The sequence below is a fragment of the Rhinolophus sinicus genome, linkage group LG11, assembly GCF_036562045.2.
Source record: "Rhinolophus sinicus isolate RSC01 linkage group LG11, ASM3656204v1, whole genome shotgun sequence".
Lineage (NCBI taxonomy): Eukaryota > Metazoa > Chordata > Mammalia > Chiroptera > Rhinolophidae > Rhinolophus > Rhinolophus sinicus.
The window spans coordinates 60032182-60053261 of record NC_133760.1 but is presented as its reverse complement, the minus strand read 5'-3'; the positions used below and the strand labels follow the sequence as shown (position 1 = coordinate 60053261).

The following is a 21080-nucleotide window of genomic DNA, read 5'->3' as shown; positions in this document are numbered from 1 at the left end:
GAAAGAAACAAGTCAGTGGACTTGGTTGAAGGAAGGGAGAAAGAAATGGTAAGGAAGCTCTTGTCTCATCACTGGGAGAAGGGAAAAGAAAATGTATTCCACTCAGACCCTACTAGATCCCTAAATTGGATCTGGCTTGGAGGAAAACAAGGAAGCACGTGATTTAAAATAAAGGGTTTTTGGGGAAAAGATTATTCTTGTACTTGGTTAAAAAAAAAAAGTACCAAGTTACCAAGTACATGGGGGAGACTGAGTGGAAAGCATCTCTTTCCTACCCATGGTCCTCATTTTCTTTCCCCAGAGCAACCACTGCTACCAATTTCTCCAGTTATAAGTATAAATATGTATCTGATTTTTAAACAAATCAAGCATACTTATCTGCTGTACTGTACCTAGCATTTTCCCCAATTATCTTGGAGATTATTCCACATCAATACATAGAGGTCTGTCTGTTTCTTTCTGACAGCTCATCATATTCCATAGTTGTGGTATCACGACGATTTATTGTATCCTTTATTGATGGGCATTTAGATTACTATCACAGGTCAAACTGTAATATCCTTTCTATATTTATAGTCTGTGTATGCATATCAAACGGACAATCAGAAGTTCATTTTGGCACGGATAATAATGACCTAACACTAGATATGAGAGTCTGTCTAGAATCTGACATTGCTACATATCACTGTAAGCTTTGAAAAATGCATGAGAAAATAAATCTTTTATCAAAAAGAGTTTGAAAATTGGACATAAAAGCAGAAGAGCTGATTTCAGGTGCACCAATGGTTGAGTTATGTTGCAAATGAGATCGTGAGCTTTTCAAAGGACAGAGACAACCCCTTCCGATACAGGTAGACCTTGGTATGTCATGTGTCCGTATCTCAAAAAACGATCGCGTTTCCTCAGTATGTGCCTTGGCATAGCTTGTTTTTTCTGTCTCTGTATATTTACCTCTTCCCTCTGTCCCTGTGTGTGTCCCTTCATTATTTTCTCCACTGTCTTTTTTCTAGTAGGGTGGCATAGCAGAGAGAAGCAGAGGAGAATGAGCTGACATTAGACAGACTTGGGTTCCCAAGACCTCACTAGGAAACTGTGGCACTTTCGACAAGAAGCTTAGCTCCTGTCAGTCTGTGTCCTAATTTCTGCAGTGATAATACCCAGTGGCGGGGTCTGTTGTTGAATTAGACACAAGGTATGGAAAGCACCTAGCAAAGTGCCTAGCACATAAGAGCTGATAAATAGTGGCTACTATTACTCTGTCTCATTTCTGCCTTTTTTCTTCTTAAATTCATGCTTCCTCTTGCTCTCCTAATTTCCCAAAATATGTAAGTGAAGCCACAGTGTTTAAAAAAAAAAATCGTTCAATATTTAAAAGGACAGGCATGGAAAAATATCAGTTAAATTTTTTTCATCGCAGGTATCAAACCCCTGACTTAATAAGTGAAAGGAAACTGCTCTAAAAATGCAAAGCGATGCATTAATTATGCTCCTCAATTCCTAGTACATGGTCATCATCACTCAATACAAGCACTCATTTCCTCATTTTATTATAAACTAGCTTTCTCCTTCCTTAGTCCCCACTCCCCTCTGTCCCATAAGCACCCAATCGTTTTTTCGATATGTGCCCCTTGTTATGCGTGCACCCCTCTAAAGTAGTGTTATTTTGTGTGTATGCAATTTAAATGTATACACATGGTCCTGTGCTCTAAATCTTGCAGTTTCCTACCTTTTTGCACTTTTCTTGGGTTTATCCGAGTTGCTATTTGTACATCCTGTGTGTTGCTTCTTATCGCTGCGTAGTCTTCCCGTGTTCATCCGCCACATCTTAATACATACATATATCCGTCCCCCTAGAGGTAGAAACCTGGGTTCTAGCCTCCAATGCCTTAGACCCACAAGGCGGGCTGTAGTCCTCTGTGAATTACCTGCTCATCTCTGCTCGTTAATTCAGTTCCTTTTTCATGTTTTTGTCAGAGATCATAATCGCTTCAGTTTTAGATGCGTCAGATATTTTAGTCTGTTTACCTGTCTTTTAACTGTCTATGGCATCTTTTATTGAACAGAAAAACTTTTTTAGTGGTCAAATCTATCTACTTTTTGCCTACATTTGTGCTTTGAAGAGTTTGTTATAAAATATTTCCCTACCCCTAGGTCACAAAGATATCGTTCTACAGTTTCTTTTATTAGTTTTATCGTTTTACCTTTCATTTTTTCATTTATGATCCAGCTGTTGTCCACCTTTGTATGCTGTGTGATGTCGGGGCCCAGCTTTATTTTTCTTCATTTAGTGAGGCAATTTTCCGAGCACCATCTAGTAAATCAATACTTCTCCCATTAATTTTTGGTACCATTTTTATCACGTCAAGTTTTCATATATGCAAGTGTCTATTTCTGAGCTTTATTGTTCCATTGTTTTTGTATTTATTTTTGTGCCAGTATCATACTGTTTTTCATTACTGTAGACTTACAGTATGCCTTAATACAGTAGTCCCCCCTTATCTACGGGTTTGCTTTCTGTGTTTTTAGTTACTCACAGTCAACCGCAGTCCAAAAATATTAAATGGAAAATTCCAGAAATAAACAATTCACAAATTTTTAAATCGCGTACCATTCTGGGTAGCGTTATGAAATCTCACGCTGTCCTGCTCTGTCCCACCCAGGGATGTGAACCATCCCTTTGTTCAGTGTCTCCATGGCATATAAACTCCCTGCCCATTCGTCACTTAGTGGCTATCTCAGTTATCAGATCGACTGTGCCGTATGGCAATGCTTCTGCTCAAGTCACCCTTATTTTACCTGATAATGGTCCCAAAGAGCAAGAGTAGTGACGCTGGCAGTTCGGATCTGCCGAAGAGAAGCGGGAAGGTGCTTTAAGTGAAAAGGCATGTATGTAGAGGGAAAAAACCAGGACGTACAGGGTTTGGTACTATCCACGATTTCAGGCATCCACTGGGGATCTTGGAACAGATCCCCTGCAGATAAGGGAGAACTACTGTATCTCGTAAGGTGAATCTCCCTCTTTGCTCCTCTAGGTTGACTCTGCTCATTTTGCATTTTTATCCCCTTTATACATTTTAGAAGAAAATCTTCAAATCTATTAAAAAGTCCAGCTAAAATATTTAGTGGGATTAAATTTATGGAGTAGTTTAGGAAGAATAGAATTTTACTCTGTTAAATTACTTCACTCGTATATTCAGATCCTCTTATGGCTTCTAATACAGCTTTTCTAAATGGTATGTAATTTTCTGTTATATTTTCTCATGTTTTTTGCTGGCATCAAGGAATGCTATTGATTTTTGAAAGCTGAGTTTGTATCCAACTATTTTGCTAAATTCTCTTATTCTAATAACTCATCTGATTATTATATTAGTGTTTCTACGGAGATGTTCATATAAGCTACAAATAATGACAGTTTAATCTCTCCCAATGCTTTTACGTTTTATGTCTTGTCTCATCTTGGAGCATTAGACTGGTCCTTTAATACTGTTTGACAGTAGTGGTGAAAGTGGCATCTTTATTTTAATGGGAAAATATCTAAATTTTCTCCATTCAGTATGGTGTTTATTCTAGATTTTTGGTATATAATTTTTATGAAGTTAAGAGAATTTTCCATTCCTAATTTTCTGGGAATGCTGATCATAAGTATGAGTTGAATTATATCAGGTACTTGACTATAACACCCATATATGATTAACACTTGTGGAAAATTTCTTAGAAATGTATTCATAATACATTTTTTAATTCTTATAATCTGTGCTGTATCTGTATTTTCCTATTTTTATTCTATTTTTTTACATGCATCTTCTCCTTTTTTCTTATTCAGTCTTGCCAGAGGTTTGTTCTTATTAATTTTTCAAGGAACCATGAATTCTATTAGGTGCAAATGTGTTCATTACGGTAGTATATTTTTTATTTATTTTTTTAACCAATATATAATGTCCCTCATTTTTCTTTATGATGTTTTTGCCCTAATATTAAATTTGATATCCCAGCTATCTATATCCTGAATATTATTCCATTGTATGAACACATCACATTTTTATTTACCCATTTATCAGCTGATAGACACTTGAGCTGTTTCCACTTTTTGTTTGTTTCCACTTTTTTAATATTATGAATAATGCTGCTATGAACATCTGTGTACAACTTTTTTTGTGGACGTATGTTTTCAATTCTCTCGGGTGTATACCTAGGAGTGGAATTGCTGGATCTACATGGTAACTTTATGTTTAATATTTTGAGGAACCACCAAACTCTTTCCCACAGTAGCTGAACCATTTTATTCCCACCAGCAATGAATAATTATTTAAATTTCTCCACATCCTGACCAGCACTTGTTATTTTACTTTTTTTTTTTAATTATAGCTGTCCTGATAGGTATAAAGTGATATTTTGTTCCTTTTGATTTGCATTTCCTGAATGACTAATGGTGTTGAGTTATCTTTTCATGTGCTTGTTAAATACTTAGTATATTAAGTATAATTTACTTATATTAGTATATTAAATATGAGTACTTCAGTAGAGTTTTCAAAGGGCCTCTGTGCTGTACTTTCTAAGGTCTTGTACGTCTGAATGTATCATCTTTGATTCTTCACATTTAAATAATAGTTTATCTGGACATAATATTCTAAGTTATTTTCCTTCATCACTTATACAAAATATAACTTCATTGCTTTTTGTCTCCAGTGTTTCTGTTAGGAAGACTAATGTCAATCTAAGTCTTATTCTTTTGTGAATTATCTGCCCCTTCTCTCTAGAAGCTTTTAGAATTTTGTGTTTGTCTATAATGTTCTTAAATTTCACTGTAATGTCTCAAAGTTTGTTTTTTCTGTGTTTTATTTGGTGCTCCATGAGACCTTTGGAGTCCAAATATTGTCTTTAATATTTGAAATTCCTTACTGACGATTTCTTTAAATATTCTCTTCCCTAAACCCATTTTCTTTTCTCTGGGACTCATACAGATACTGACATTAGTAGAAGTAATAGTAGTAATTTCGTGTATGTTCATATTTTCCATCTCTTTCCAGGAACTTCTGGAAAAATTCCTTGAGCTGATCTAGATCTTTATTTCTTAGCTATGTAGCCATTCTTGTTTTTATCCAATTTATTGGTTTTGTTCAACTATTACATATTTCATACCAGTGTTTTCATTTGGTTCTGTATAACTGCTTGTTCCTTATTATCGTCTTAACTCTGTGAGGATCTTTATTGTGCTTATTGTAAGTTCTTGATCTGTCTTCTCCCATTCTGCTTTGTCTAGTACAGTTTGTTCCATTTATTGTCTCTTTTGTTGTGATTGTACTCCTCAAATATTTGATTATTTTTTACCTGTGAGCTTGTTTTTTCCTGGGTTTATCAGCTTTCTTAGCAGGTGATAGGTGTACGAAGAGGAGAGGCCAAGGTCAGGGCCCTAGAGCATGTGCTTTAAGAAGTGGGTGGGGAGAATCAGGGGGCATTTCCCACAGCAATCCTCAGGCACCAGAGGCAGACCTTGAACCAAACTCTGGGTCCAGTCCTGCTGTTTGTTTTCTACTGATTTGCTCCCAGTGGCTTATTTATTTCTCTGTGTGTTTGGTGACATTTTATTATATATCCCTGCACTTTGGAACTTGAGCTCTGAGCTTTCTTTGAGGCCTGAATTTAAAGTGTGTTCCTCTAAAGAGTAGTTGAGTTTACTTCTTCCACGCTCTTAGTAACCTTACCACCTCAGGACCACTTCAAATTCAATGTTCAGCTTAAGGATTCGGGGGTTACAGAGATAGGATGAATTTCAGCCACAAATGCATGTGACTAAGAACTCCTGTAGAAGGTTCCCCACCCTGCCACCCCACCCTGAGCTGAGTTTGAGTCAGAAACGTCTCTTTTTGGTGAGGCCAGGGATTTCTTTTTTCCCCCTTCCCAGCAATGAGGTCAATCATTGGGGGTTCCATCATTTTGCAAGAGCTTATGATCTGACCTCTCGCCACGCTAGTCTGAGGCTTTCTTTCCTTATGACTTCCTAAGGCAAATTAAAATCCAGACTCAAGGCCACTGAGGAGCAGCAGATATCCTCAAAGCAAATGCTGCTTTCTATGCTTTCTTACCCGTTCCTCCTCCCTACTGACCTCTGGTTATCCTGGTTTCCTTTACTTTACAGCTCAGTCATGCTTTGAAAAAGTTTTTCTGTGTGTTTGTTAAAATTTCACCTAATAGTTTAAGGGGTTTTATATATTGAGAGAGATTTCCCTGTACATCTAATCTTCCATAATGTCAAAAACAAAAGTCCTATATATGTTTTGCATAAAAATAGTTACGTCTATATATAAACATATAAGCATTAATGTAATTAATATAAAACTATAATTGATAATATATAAGTATTTAATAGTTCTGTATTAGCTGTATATTCACACTATCCAGTTCATAAGTCAGACTGTCCCATGTCACCTACAGTGCATCAGGTGTCCTAATGAAAGAACAGGAGTTCCATAAAGGAAGAGGGGTTGACAATGGTAACTTCATTTACTAAAATGGGACTCTTTCTGTATCAGTTTCACCAGAAACCCCAAAGGCTGAGAACAAAGCAATAGGTGCCAAGTCCATCCACATTCTAAAGGGAGGAGGAGCTAGATCACCTCTGTACCACATGCTAAGAGATTATGAAGCTGGGAAGCCTAGCTCAATGCTGGGAAGGATTAGCTCCACAGACACGTCCAGGCTACGTGAGACAATGTAAGAGCGTTGCTTTGGAAGCAGTGGTCAGTGCTGGACATTTCCCTTCTCCCCAGCAGGAGAGGTTGGGGGTGCTTCCTCTTCCTGCCAAAGGAGGGGCACTTCAAGAGGACCATTCGGGAGCTTGACACAGCCTATGGAGTTTGAGGGACACAGGGACTGGTGTCTGACTCACTCCTAAAAGTCTAAAGTCAAAGTGTAGGTGGCCAGCTCCTTGAGAAGACAGAAGAGGAGAAAAGGCTGCATTTGGAATGGCTTGCACTCTCCAAGTTCCGGAGTTCCTGTGGGGCTGATGTGGTTCTCAAGAGAGGGAGCCAGATGTGGTCATTTTAAGAAGGAATGCAACCAAAGGGAACACCTAGAAGGAGGAAATGAAATCAGTGGAGGGGGCGCTGCTGGAAACTAAGGGGCTGGGGCAGGAATCCTACGTAACTAGAGAAGGCCTGGCCTACAAGGGAACTACAGGTGAGAGATCCCCAGTGACAGAGAAACTCGGGAGAACCCACGAGAAAGCACCTATGAGAAAAGAAGCACTGGAATCAGCTACTCCCAGAGGACACTAACACCCGTTTACAGTTCTAACAGTCAAGTATGACCTTAGCTCTTCTTCCTTCCATGGCTACAACAGGAGAGTGGGCCCAAAACAGCAACTGGCAGATGGGGAAGAGGTGGTGTGTGAGAAATAGAAATGACACTGACCACGAAACCCACGCTCCCTCAGATTTTCAGGCTGGAGGAAGGGAGAAGTTTTAACATTTGAAGTTTTGATATGACACTGGCTGAGACTCGTCAATACTTAGAAAAACAGAGACTATTTTTAAAATGATGATGATAACTCTTTAACTTGTTTGTTACCTAAAGGAGACTGGAAAAAGCTATAAATTCCCCCAGGCATAAGAATAAATATTACAGCATGTTTGTAGGGGCACGCATGAGAAAACAGTTGCTTTCTGTTTATACCTCACAGAGTCTAGATTGTTCCGCAAAAAGGTTGCCATTTGAAAGGGCAGAAGAGCAGATCGGGCAGATGGAGAGGTTGGCATGTCCTCCAACCCTCACTGCCCATTTTTCCTCCCCTGGCAGCCTCAGTTGACAATGGGGAGAAGTTTTATTGGATAAAGTTTGGCATTTTAATGTTATCTAGACTGGAAATTTTTAAAACCAAAGAAAAAAGGCTAATTGTCCTGTTATTTCCTGGAGAAGCTGTGTGAACCACCCACGATTTCATGCTGGAAAGAAAGGAGGAGAACCAGGAGATTCACAAGCAGCCACGGTGAGCGGAATAAATTGCTCTCTGCTTGCACTAGCAAGTCCAGCTTGCTTGTGAATCGTCACATTTACTTCTGAGTATCATAATGTACTGCAGTTTATATGCGACAGGATGTTATCAGTAAGATAAATTTGATTAAATGTAAGACCTTTAAATAGCAGAAACTACGATGTAATGGGAAGTAGCCATGGAAATCCTATAAGCCACAGAGATTGAGTGATTATCTTGCTGAAACGTATTTACAAGAGTTGTCAAACTTAAAAATTAATTACCTATTTTCCTTTCATGAAACAAGCAAGTGTTTGTTGCTGTCCTCTTCTGAGGCTATCAGGAGTATGTTGCTGTGTGGTCTAAAGTCTGTTCATTTCCACATCCTTCTATGCTATTCTCTGTGTTACAGGGCCTAGACTTAAGGAAACGACATTTCCCAATCTCCTTTCCTTCAAGACTCTGGATGTGATTTCCTTCTGCTAGTGTGTTCATGTGAGATTTCACTGGTGGGAGGAAAAATTGGCATTTCTTGTTCTCTGGCAGCACCTAGCAAAATGGTAGGCCACGGGAGACATACAGTTCTACCGTACCCTCCCAGTGACCTCCTATCGGGCCCCTATTTCAGTACTTCGGGGCAGCTCTGATCAGCAATGGGGGTTCCCTGCATTTTTCTGACCTAGGTAAACAGCCTAATACTCTGAACTGCTGAGTGTTAATGGCAAGTTCCCTGACTCCTGCAGTTCTAATGCCATTAGCATCTCAATGGCCTGCACTCAATCCTTTCTGCTTGAAAGGCCTGCAGTGGTTTCTCTTTCTGACTGAGCCCTGATGGATACAGCTGATATTTTCAAAGAAATAAACATACTTAATGGGTCCCTTTAAAAAAAGTTAAAAAGTAATTTCTTAAAGCTGTAAGTGAGGCATTAACTGCCTTTTTAAAAGAAACTCATGCTATGAAGAGAGAAATTTGAAAATGGATGTTTAGAAATGTTTATCACTATGTGATTTTGTTGCCCAAAATAATGTGTTAAAAACCAGGATTTTCAAAATAATGAAACTGAATTACATTGTTTTCAATAAACGGTAATAATCTTTCTTTACTGAGAGAAATTAGGACTTTTTTTACTGTTAATAAATAAAAATATTTTCAAAATATTATTTCATTTGTAAAATATCCTTTTTATTTCTATTTTATGCATGTTTTAAATGTACATACTACATTGATTCAGTAGTACATGAATGTGATTTAAAAATAAGTACAAAGACTTATGGCAGAGGCACAAGGTTTTTATAGCTGTGGATACACACAATCAAAAAAGTTTAGAAATAAGTGCTTTAGGACACATTGACAGTATCACAGTTGATGGAAGTGACTCTCTCAGACACACTCATTTTGATTAGTTCTGGCTCTTTTCCCACCAAAATTTTCTTCAAATTCCCACGTGCATGGCCAGGTAGCCAGTCGTTACTGTAGTTGCAGAGTCAAGACTGGACTCTCAGGGGTCTATTCCCACAGTTTCACTGGGCATAGAAACCTTGTCCCCAAACAACTCCTTTACCCTCAGAGCTTGAAGGACAGAATAGCTGTGGCTTCACAATGGCTGGGGAACGGAGGTAGAGTTGCTCCACTTAAAAGTATGGGCATTGTCCCACCCCAACACTTGCGCGCGCACACACAAGCTGAAAATGCCCTCACGTCATCTGGGTCTCTGCTCAAATGTCACCTTATCAGTAAGAAGCTCCCTGAACACATTATAAAGCAGCAGGTCCCAATGCCCTGCCCCCAGCTGTATTCTTCTCCATAGCACTCATCACCCATTCACAAATGTTATGTTTTACTTGTTTATTTGATTATTGTCTGTCAACCTTTCTAGAATGGACGCTCCATGAGTATACCAAGTGTTGCCCATTCTACTTGCTTTTGTTTCCCTAGCATCTTGAAGAGTGCCTGACTCATAGCAAATAAAATTCATTGAATGATAAAATACTTGCTTTCCCAGCTTCCCTTGACCATTATATGGGAACATGACCCAGGCTATGCTAATTAGAAGTACTGGCCCAGAACATAACTCTGCTGACTTAATCCTCTGACACAAGTAGAAGGAGCGAAGCCAGGTATAGGCAGCTTCGGAGCTGGTGTCCAGCCCATCCAGTGTCACTGTGTCAGCATTGCAAGCTGTCGTGACTGTACCTGGTAGTGTCTTCACTGGACCAGATATGGGGCAGGATTTGGGGTGAGGTTCTTGGCTTGTAGCTTCCAAGCCAGATCTCTAGCCTTACCAGGAAATTCACCCAGCATCTTTCTAATAAAAATGTCTTTTCTGCTATAAAACTTTAAACACAAATTTTTTAAATAGACTTTGGAGTTAGATTGCCTGGGGTCAAACAGCAGCTTCATTCACCACTAACCAGTTAGTAATGTTGACTAAACCACGAAACTGCTCTGAGCTTGTTCCCACATTTGGAGGTGGGTAAAATCAGAGTACTACCTATAGGATTTTGGTGAAGGTCAAATAAGACATTGCCTGTAAAATACCCTGAGACCTAGCTGCACACTTGCAACCCTAGGTTATATAAAGCCAACAAAAGTTTGTTTTTGACAAACTGTTGTTTTAAACTGAGTACTATCATTTAAAAGTTACGGCATTTCATAAAAATGCTAGATTTACTTCTCTTGAAAAATCAGAAGCTCTGGCAACACTGGGACCACACTCCTACTTTGTAACAAGGAGACTGAGCTGAAGAGTCTAGTTTCTTTGGAGGAGGTAGGAACCCACCTGGCCTGATTAACTCTTGTGTTATCTGCCCGGCTTCTGCTGTAGGGTTTTGAGTTTGTAGCCCTGCACTAGGAATATAAAGATTTTCTAAAGCAAAATTTTAAAGTTTGGCTAAATTGTCTCTAAGAATTTTTTCAGACCGATTGGGCTTTCGATTGCTGCACAGTAATTCCAAAACAGTGGAATTATGCCTAAACAATAGCCATTTAATGGTGCTTTCAATTGACTGGGTTTACCTGGGCAATTCTCTGCTCCATATGATGTTGGCTAAGATTGTAATCATCTGGGGTGCTACTGGATTGGGACATTGAAAATGGCTTACTCGCGTGGCTGGTAATGGGTTCTGTCAGCTGAGGGCTCAGCTGGGTCTCTCTCAGTACTCTCATGTGCCTTGGGGTTTTCACAGCATGGTAGGTAGCTAGATAAGAAACAGGAAGTGAAAGTTGTCAGTTTTAAGGCCTGGCATTCCATAGAAGTCTCAGGATCTCACTTCTGCCGCATTCTGTTGGTCAAAGCTAGTCACAAGGCCAGCTGAGATTCAAAAGGAGAGGGGTGGGTGGGATGGGAAGTATGCTTCATCTCTTGATGTAAGGAGCAACATATATATATGTTACAGAGAAGATTGTTCTGGAAGGGGCCATCTATGGAGACTAGTGGCTACATAGAACTAACATTTTATGATTATCTAATTACTCTGCCTTAGTGTAAGAATGGCTTAGGGTGGAAGAAAAGTCTCTGGGTAGTTCAGTAAAAAGGAATTCAGAATTTCTTCATATTGCCTCTTACCACAACATATCAACAGTTAAGTTACTGAAGACGTACTTCCTGTAAATTACCTCGCTTTCTCAGAGCTGGTTTAAATTTGCTACATCTTAGAAAGCTGGTTAGACAAATTTGTATTAAGAGGAGAATAACTGCTAGCATTCTCCCTAACCTCTCCTGCATATTTACCTTTTAAAATCAGATGCTTGTGAAAATGATGAAATGAATATTTTATGAATGTAACAAACAGATTCATTCATTAAGTCATACTAGTTTCCTCTTCTGTTGATTCTGGACATATCAGGATTCCAGCCAAAACATAAAAGGTTATTCCAAAGTTGGCCACAGGCAGAGGCTGACCGAGACCTAAGAGGAGAGACCTGTTAGAGGGGGAATTCCTGCGTCTGAGCAGTTGCACTTTGGTTCATGCGGAAGATGATTGAGCTGAGACGTAGGTAATCTAGCTTTCAAAACATAAAATCACATAATCAATCTAGAGGTGAATCGTTTTAACCTTGCGATATTGAACACAAGGGGCTAGAGAAGTGTCTGACCCAGACTTCCCAAGGAAATTCGAAGCCCAAAAGGTAAATGGGAATATGACTACAAATGGTTAAGTTCAGGCAGAGGGAATAAATAAGGTGGGGGAAGGAAGGCAGTAAGAGAAGCTCAGAGGACAAAGAACAGTGAGAGATGAAGGTCGAGATGTAAGAAAGGGTCAATTCAGGCAGGGTTCAGCAGTCTGAACTTTATTTTAGGGGCAACGGGGAGCCACCGATTTTAAACAAGAGTTAAGGTCGCTGAGCTTCAGAGAAGTGACTTGCCCTAGTTGTACAATTACGAACAGAACCAGAAACTAAATTAACTCCTAAATATTTCTAATTAACTACTACCTAATGCATTAAGTACGAATTCCCCGCTGCCCCACGTTTGTCACTGAGCAGCCAATTTTAAGGCAACGTAAACGGATCTAACTCGCCACTGGCTCTGCGGAAATGGCTTCAGCGCTTCAACCGGAAACAGAAAAGGACCACTGCGGACGCCACCTAACGGCGGGCTACAGGCAAACGCAGTCCGGAAAGCCGCAACACCGGAAGGGGCCGACTGTTTCCGGTAAAAACCCGATGGAGCAGAGGCTCAAAGGGCGAGTCTCGGAGATTCCGCCTGTGTACCCGGCGCTCTCGGCTCCGCGACGTCGTATGGCCTCTTCTGCGCAGGCGCGGAGAATACCACGCAGGCAAACACGTGTGCAAAACCGTGCGCGCGCCCGCTCCCCGTCGGGCGCATCGATGCTATGTCGAGGGTAAAGCTTTTGGAGCTGTAATGAAGCTTTTGGTCTCTGAACTACAAATCCCAGCATGCCTCGCCGCTCACATTGGTACTAGGTGTAGTTTCCCAGGATAGGTTAAGAAATTTAAGTGACAGTGACGTACCAGAGTGAAAAAAATTGAATACGTTGTTCGAGGGCGTCGTTCACAGAAGCCCCAGTGGCCTAATGGATAAGGCATTGGCCTCCTAAGCCAGGGATTGTGGGTTCGAGTCCCATCTGGGGTGGTTGAGCTTTTGCCTTTAAAATGCGTTTTTCCTTTTTTAAACCATCGTAGCAAAACACTTAAACGTAGTTTTACTTTTTAAAGATGAGAAGTCGATGTGTGGTTTTTTCCTTAGGTGTTGGGCTACAGTTTACGAGAATCAGCATACTCCATTTCCTTTCTCTGATTCCGAGAAGTCAATACATTGCATTTTATTAGCCCCTGTAGACATAAAAAAGGATCCTCTCAGCGTGTTCTAAGTCGACACCCACACCCCACCAGGTCATTCCATCGAGACTCAGTCAATGGCGTCTTAAATGACGCACTCCTGAAAGGACTTCCTTCTCTCTCGCCCGACTTGTTTGCTTTTCCCTTAATGTCTTAGGGCGCCGCTCGGCGTTGGATTCCTCAGCCTCCGCAGAGAAGGGAAGTGAGACGTTCCACTGCGTCGCACCGTTAGGGGGAGCCGGCAGTCCGACTCAGGTCGAACCATCAAGCGGCTGGGCTGCGGGGGGAGGGAGCGCGAGGGGCTTAGAGCGCCACCGGGCACCGGGCCGGAAGGACGGGAACATGGCGGCCCTAGGGTCTCCGGCGCGCACTTTGCGAGGCCTTCTGCGGGAGCTGCGCTACCTGAACGCAGCCACTGGCCGACCCTATCGCGACACCGCAGCCTATCGGTATCTCATGAAGGCTTTCCGTGCACATCGGGTACGGAAGCCCGTGTCCGGGTGCCCCAGCGTCCCTTCCCCGGCTTGGGAGGAAGAGTAGGGTCCTGGAGGGGGCAGGGAGCGCCGGGCCTTCTCGCCTGCATTTCTGAGGCTGACGCTCCCACCCAGTCCCGGTTGCGACCAAATGAACGCAAACCCTAGGCTCTCGTGCGTGGGCTAAGCCCGTGACTAACCCAGGGTCGGCGGGAGAGCAATGTCGCCCGGGGGTGGAACCGTCTCCAAGGATTTCATTGGCTGTCTTTTTGCTTGTGTTGAGGGGAACGTCTGGAAACTGAAATGGAGGAAATAGGGAAAAGAAAAAAGATGTACACGGTGGAGAGTCACTAGCCACCGCATCTACCCAACACACTCCCCGTCCTTCTCCTAGTAAAGCTATTCTGAGAAGCAGTTTTTGAGATAGAAAATAAAACTGGAATAACGTGTGGAATATTGGGAGATTCCTGAAGAGCAGGAACTGCGTTTTACTTATGTTGTAACCCCTTCACCACTTTACAAAATGGTGCTTTGTAGAGCGGGACTAGAAACTTGTAATGAGGTTGTACTGTAAGTGACGTCATTAACGTGATATATGACCAGATGCATTTTCTTCTGTAGCAGATGAATATAAATATATGGGAAGCCATCCTTGAGAAATTTCATTGTGAAATCCACACTCCATGTCGCCCTTAGGCAAGAGAGAATGGAAGATAGTTTCATTTTTCAAATTGGACAGCTGAGGCTCAGGGACTGTGATCTGTGCAAGGACGTGTAGAACAACTAGAATCTAGGTTCCCAAATACGAGTCTTCCATTAATTACTGTCTTTGGCGTTATGGATCTGGCTTGGACAAGAAGTTGCAACCTCTCTCAGAAATAATAAATTGGAGAGTCAGCTTGGGCTTTAGGGAAGGAAACTTACTGTCCTTTGAGGAGTGTGGGAAGTGGGAGAACCATCAGCCTAAATGTTGAATTTTTGAGCCATGGCAATGAGAATGCAAAATGTTAGAACGGAAATTCAGCCAATTGTTAAAAGGCCACAATGTTAGGAACTTCTAGGAACTTGGCTAAAAAACGACAGGGTCCTTCCTGTCTTCTAAGAAGCTGACAGTCCACCTGAAGATCTATGTGACCAAGCACTTAGAATCACTAAGTCTCAGGGAGTAGGCAGCAGGGGTCCTAATAGAAAGAAGGGGTAGGCTTTCAGGAGGAAATTGCATTAAGCAAGGATTTGAAGGATGAATTTGAGTTAGCAAGCAAATGGGGACTGGGGAAGATGAGGTCCAAGTAAAGAAGCCACATAACCGGAAGCCCAGAGGTGAGAAGAACTAACAGCTGAGAATGGTTAAAGCATGAGATGTGGTGGGTGAAGTGAAGGAAGATGAGGTAGGTGGCAGGCAGGAATTTAAATTTTGTTGTAAATCTATGGGAGGTTATTCTAAGATTTTTAAGAATGTAATGTGTTTATAGTTGTCCCTTATGGAGGCCACATTATTGTCCTTAAGAGAGGCTTGGTAATGGCTGTAAAATTCCTCAATAGTAAATCTGAAATTCATACTAAAAATTCCAGAATGCATATAAGGATATGGGGAATGGTTTCTGTTTCCTGCTGGTTCAAAGCTAACTCAATAATCACCTATGCCCATCTTCTCTATCCTTTCCCTAAACTGAAGGGGTTCAGTTAGGGAGGAACTTCTCCTTTTGCCTGAGGGACAATAGAGTTTTCTATTTCATTTGATCTCTTTTGGTCTCTTGTGTTTTATTTACTGTGTTATACTCTTGACCCTTCTCTCCCGACTCATGATTCAGGCCTAGTTGAATTAAGATCACTATTCCTGGTCCTACACTAACATAGAATTCCTATTTCATATCCTACAAATTTAGGTATATATAATAGCAATGGATATTACCCTTCGTTGATGTTTGACATTGGTATTAATCTCATAAATTTTTAATTATGAAAAGTTAATTGATGAAAGCAGATGAATTCTATTTTTGAGCACCTAATGCGTGGCATTTTCACATATGTGATCTGCAGATCTTTTCTTTTAAATTAACGTTTATTGGGGTGACAGTTGTTAGTCAAGTTACGTAGATTTCAGGTGTACAATTCTGTATTACATCATCTATATATCACATTGTGTGTTCACCACCCAGACTCAGTTCTCGTTCCATCACAGTATGTTTGATCCCCTTTACCCTCATGTACCACCCCTTCCCCCCTTATGATCTGCAGATCATAAACAACACATTGTTTTTCAGATTCCAACCCTAGATGTTTAAATAAAGAAAGGATGAAGAAAGAGGATTCTGTAGGCAGTGGCGCCAGAGGGTAATCCACATTTGGACAGGGCTCCTTCAGTCATTTGAGGCTATGTGCCCATCTTTATCTCACCCTTCCTGCCCCCTTCTCACCACCACAGAACATAAAACTAGTCAAGTAAAGGGCAGTGGATTGACTTCCTTCATCTGGAAATTGTGATGAAGAAAAAATAAGACATTGGAGTCACTGAGGACTTCAGAAGCTATGAAGTTTCCAGCTTCTTAAGGTCATCAGAATCCAGATTTTTCAGATGGATAAGTGACTTGCAAGAGTGAATATAATTAAGTAATACGAATATTTGCATATTACTGTAAACCTTTATTTTGTTACTGTTGAGGACAAAGCTATTTTTCAGACAAAATAAGTTTTAAATTTTCACTGAAATGAAAGTCATATGCCACATTAACCAAAGTCCACAGTAACATAAGAAGCAGCCCTTTGTTTTGTATGAAGGGGAGAAAGTTCTACATTATATTTCCTAGATGACATTAGTGATCAGTGACCTGATAATAGTTCCGCACCTCTGCCATTAACCATTAACCAATCACCAAGACTCTCTGGGCTTTAGTTTCCTATTTTGTATAATGAGACAGTTGAAACCAGATGAATTTTTTTCCAGTATTAAAATGTGAGGTCACTCGATGACACACCTCAGTGAAACAGTTTGTAAAATTCCTCTTCGATGAACTCAACAGAGTTCCTCTATATGTGCGTGTGTGTGTGTGTGTGTGTGTGTGTGTGTGTGTGTGTGTGTACACACACATACACACATGTATTTCCTCTGTGGAATTGACTTTCATTCTAGGGAAAGCTTGTTTGTTAAATCTTTCTCTGTGGCCCTGTACCTGGGCTCTTACCACAGTATCTGACCTTGCTACTTCTCTAGGTCACCAGTGAGAAGTTGTGCAGAGCCCAACATGAGCTTCATTTCCAAGCCGCCACCTACCTCTGCCTCCTCCGCAGTGTCCGCCAACATGTGGCCCTTCATCAGGAATTTCACGGCAAGGGTGAGCGCTCGGTGGAAGAGTCAGCTGGCTTGGTGGGTCTCACGTTGCCCCAGCAGCCCGGAGGGAAGGGCTGGGAGCCATGAAAATGGGGCGATTCCATGGATGCTGCCTTCAGAGAAGAATTTAATTATTTCTATCAATATGTATTTATCATTAAAATTTTTTTTTTAAGTTTAGGTTTTTTTCTCTGTAATTTGTTGCCCAAGTGTTTCTTGGGGAGGTTTTATCTTTATTCTCAGTGAATTGACTGAACTTCTTAACACTAGGCTGATTTAAAACTGTTCTTTTTTTATTTTAAAAGTAACACAAGCCTATGGTTAAGGAACTCAAATGGTATAGACATAAAATAAAAGCCCTCTTTCCTTTTCCCTTGTCCCTCCTTCACCCATTCCCATTGCCAGGTGGAAACTATTACTAGGAGTTTTGTGTGCATTTTCCAGATATTTCCTGTGCATATACAAACATACAATTACACATATATACATTATTTAAAAAATACGCAAATATGTGTTATAATTCCTAGTAGGAAACAAATGGCACACTCAAATAGGGTTACTAAGGAGAGTTAATGGAGAGATATATAAAGACGGCCTGAATTAAGGTCAACAAGAGAGCCTAGCAACAGTGGGGTGCTATTATCATCTCCCTGGGCCAGACCAAGGTGACCCTTAGGTAGAACATGGCCACCACTCAACTACTGGCCTCTGGGAGGAAGACCAGGGAGAGGGAGAAGGAATGAGCACACTGACTTCTATCTCCTGCCTTCTAATCTTCATGTCAAATTGTGCTTCCTCTTGAATCCTCTGTCAGGGTGAAAGGCTCCGCCATGCACTTGGCTGACCAAGTCAAAAACCTGGGCTTCATTCTGTATTTCTCTTCACTCTCCACATCTGATCAGTGAGCAATTTCTCCTTCTGCAGTGGCTCTAACATCCTTCTGCCCCCTCAATCTTCACTGCCTCTCTCATACTTCAAGCACTGAAAATCTTTTGGCTAAACTATTAAACTAGTCTATTAAATGGCCCCTTTGCTTTTAACGTCTTGAATTCCTCAAATAAAAATTATTCTTTCTGTGAAATACCAACAGTTCTTTTATCTGTGCCGCCTTGGTGGTATGTCAGTTTCTTCTGCTATAATTGTGAACATGTAACCTCTTTATCCCTAGACTGTAAGGGTAAGGATCATGCCTCATTTATCCAAAGCACCTTCCACAGTGACTTACACACAGCATTATTCAACCAGTGTTTTGAATGCACGGGTCCGTTAGCTTCTACTCACTAGGAAGAGAACAGTCTGAACAGAACTATTCATAAAGCTTTTCAAAATACCATTTCTCCTAAGATATTAACATTAATAGTATTGAGGTCAAATAAGAATTTATTCAATTGAACAGATCAAAAACTAGTAATGTTTAACATACTTTTTCCCCCCTGGTTTATTTCATGGACATGGGTATATTATCTGAAGATGTTTTGCTACAAAAAAAGGAAGCAAAAGATTAGTATAAGTTGATGGTTTTCTTTCTTTTGTTGTTACAATACTATGCATACAATAAATAACATTTTTAAAGAAAAGTATTTGACACAGAATTGCTTAACAAGGTAAGAAATGTTTATTATGGGTTTGAACTCACCTAGAGCTAGATTTTAATCCCACTTTCATAATTTACCAGCTGTGTAATCTTGGGCAGGTTAGTTGACTTGAGCTTGTTCCCTCTTTTGTAAAATGGAAATGCCAAGAAGTTTTTTAAAATAAAACATTTGCATAGTACGTGAGTGCCTGACAAAAAGAAAATCTTTTCATTTTTTTACTACACTCTTCTTTTATCATGAACCCGTCTTTCTAAGCTCTATTGCCACCAGTCTTCTGAAGTATACGTAAACTATTTCTTATGGTTTAAATAATTCACTCAGGCCATTTCTGTCTATATGTAATCAACCTATACTTCTTACTAATGTTCTTATCATCAAGCATTAGCTGAACTCAATGTTAGAAAAAGAAGGAATTGCTTCTGGAACATGAACTGTATTAATGGTAATCTTTCTATACTGGGAAGATGCCAGAACTAGGGGGTTGGAGGTTGTGACATTGTGTTAATTCACTATTCTTCATTTTTGATGTGGTAACTGCTTTGTCACATTCCTTCACTTTACTGTCTCTTACGTGCTTTCCTTTACCTTCAATTGCTTCCTCTCCCTGAATTCTATTAGCACGTAGCGTATATTTCGCATAAATCAAGGCTCTTTCTAAAAACAATGTATTCTGCTTGTAAAATGCCTTTTTAGCTGCTATCTTCTGTTGTTCCTCTTCACAAACTAATAGGATGAATATATTCAATGAACAAATTATTTCCATTTTCTACATTTTTTAAACTTATGAAATAAGTTGTAGTGAGGTACAATTTACATATACTAAATATACCCCCTTTTAAGTTTACAGGTCAATGAATAATGATGAAGGAATGCACTTGTGTAATAACCACCCCAGTTAAGCTACAGAACATTGTCACTGCCCCCAAAAGTTCTCTTGTGCCCCTTTGCAGTCAGTCTCCCTTCCCCATCCATACCTGTGCCAGACAACCACTGACCTGTTTGGTGTCACCATAGATTAGTTTGTCCTGTTCAAGTTATTTCATCCAAATGCAGTCATGTACTCTTTTGAGTTGGCTTCTTTTGCTCAGCATACTGATTTTGGGGTTAATAATCCGAGTTGTTGCACATCTCCACTTTCTGCATTTTTTGTTGCCCATTTATCCTCAGTCCATTGAAGTCTGGTTTCTGCCCCTCTGTTCTGCCAGAATATCTTCCAAGGTTACAAATGAACTTTAGACCACTAAACCCAGTGGATCGTTCCTTATCTTGCTTCATCTCTACAGCACATTTGACTCTAGTGACCCTTCCTTTTCCTTTGGCTTTCATGATACCATATTCCTCTGTTTTCTTCTCTTAACTCTGGCCATTTGTCTTCAGTTTCCTCTTCTGTGTATCCCTTATATGATGGTGTTCCTTGGGTTCAGACCTAGGTCCTTACCTCACAATCTACATTCTTTCCCTGGGTGATTACATCTATTCCAAGTCTTCAATTATCAAGAGGCTAACTCCAGTCCAGGCCCCCCTGCCAAGCTATTGACCTGTATGGCCAGCTGCCTAGCAGACAATGCCCCTTAGATGTCTCAAAGTAATCTCAAATGCAGTGCATCCAAAATGGAGCCTCATTATCTTTCCCTCTAAATTGCTCTGGTGTTCCTTGTCAGTTCATTGACACTTTCAGTCACTCAAGTCAGAAATCTGAGTAGTTCTAGCCTGTTGCCTTTCCCTCACATTCTCAGTTAAGCGCTAATTAGATTCTACCTCCTAAGAACCTCTTGAATCTGTGGCTACTACCCTAGTCCAGCCTCTTTTTTTGCATCTCTTCCCTGAACCATTGCCCTCCCTAATTGGTCTCTTTAACTCCAAATTGCTCTCTTCAATCCGTTTTCCATTATGCACAGATCTGATCCTGTCACTCTGGCTTACACTTCAAAGTTCAACAAGGACCTCCAGGATTTGGCCTTTGCCATATCTCTTCAGCCTCAACTCTACTCTGCTTATATTTGACAGTCTAGCAGACTGAAATTCAGTTCTAGGAGCCATCGTCTTCCAGTATTTTGCTGTTCCTTATGCATGGAAAGCTCTTTCTCCTAATCATACCCCCCTTCCCAAGCTAATTCCTAATTAATTCTGCAGATCTCAGGTTAAATTTCACTTTCTCTTCAACAAGCGTTTTTGAATGTCTGCTATGTGCTCCACACTGGCTTAGGTATCCTTATCTTTCTACTCTTAAAAATGTGAAAGGGTCCTTTTTCAAGCAACATGGTTTGTATATGGTTATTGCTTTTAATGCCTCTGTCTTTAATAGGCCAATCAACTAGCTCTCAGTTCATATTTGGATTTTGCTATTTCTCCTTTCCATGTAATTCAGATATTTATGCAGTTTGACTAGAACTGTTTCTGGCTATAAGGTATT

General features: G+C 40.5%; 2 protein-coding genes and 1 non-coding gene across 3 annotated transcripts in view; all 3 read left to right on the top strand.

Moving 5' to 3' along the window:
• UBN2 (ubinuclein 2) overlaps nucleotides 1–9107 on the top strand; it is an 81341-nt gene extending 72234 nt beyond the window's left edge. The window contains exon 15 of the mRNA XM_019750359.2: nucleotides 6531–9107. Coding sequence (XP_019605918.1) covers nucleotides 6531–6569 — 39 coding nt within the window. The 3' untranslated portion in view covers nucleotides 6570–9107. The remainder of the gene's footprint in view (nucleotides 1–6530) is intronic.
• Nucleotides 9108–12992: 3885 nt separating this feature from the next.
• Nucleotides 12993–13065, top strand: TRNAR-CCU (transfer RNA arginine (anticodon CCU)). Its single transcript has one exon. It is a non-coding gene; the product is annotated as a tRNA-Arg (tRNA).
• A 489-nt stretch (nucleotides 13066–13554) lies between these two features.
• FMC1 (formation of mitochondrial complex V assembly factor 1 homolog) lies at nucleotides 13555–17252 on the top strand. The gene is made up of 2 exons (XM_019750334.2): nucleotides 13555–13751; nucleotides 16956–17252. The coding sequence occupies exons 1-2, from the start codon at nucleotides 13614–13616 to the stop codon at nucleotides 17157–17159; spliced, it is 342 nt and encodes a 113-aa protein (XP_019605893.1). The 5' UTR covers nucleotides 13555–13613; the 3' UTR covers nucleotides 17160–17252.
• The last annotated feature ends 3828 nt before the right edge of the window (nucleotides 17253–21080 follow it).

Bases quoted from the DNA above. Each gene is read 5' to 3' on its own strand.
- FMC1 (XM_019750334.2), top strand. From the start codon at position 13,614: ATGGCGGCCCTAGGGTCTCCGGCGCGCACTTTGCGAGGCCTTCTGCGG. The intron at 13,752-16,955 runs GTACGGAAGCCC...CTACTTCTCTAG, and splicing joins AGGCTTTCCGTGCACATCGG to GTCACCAGTGAGAAGTTGTG.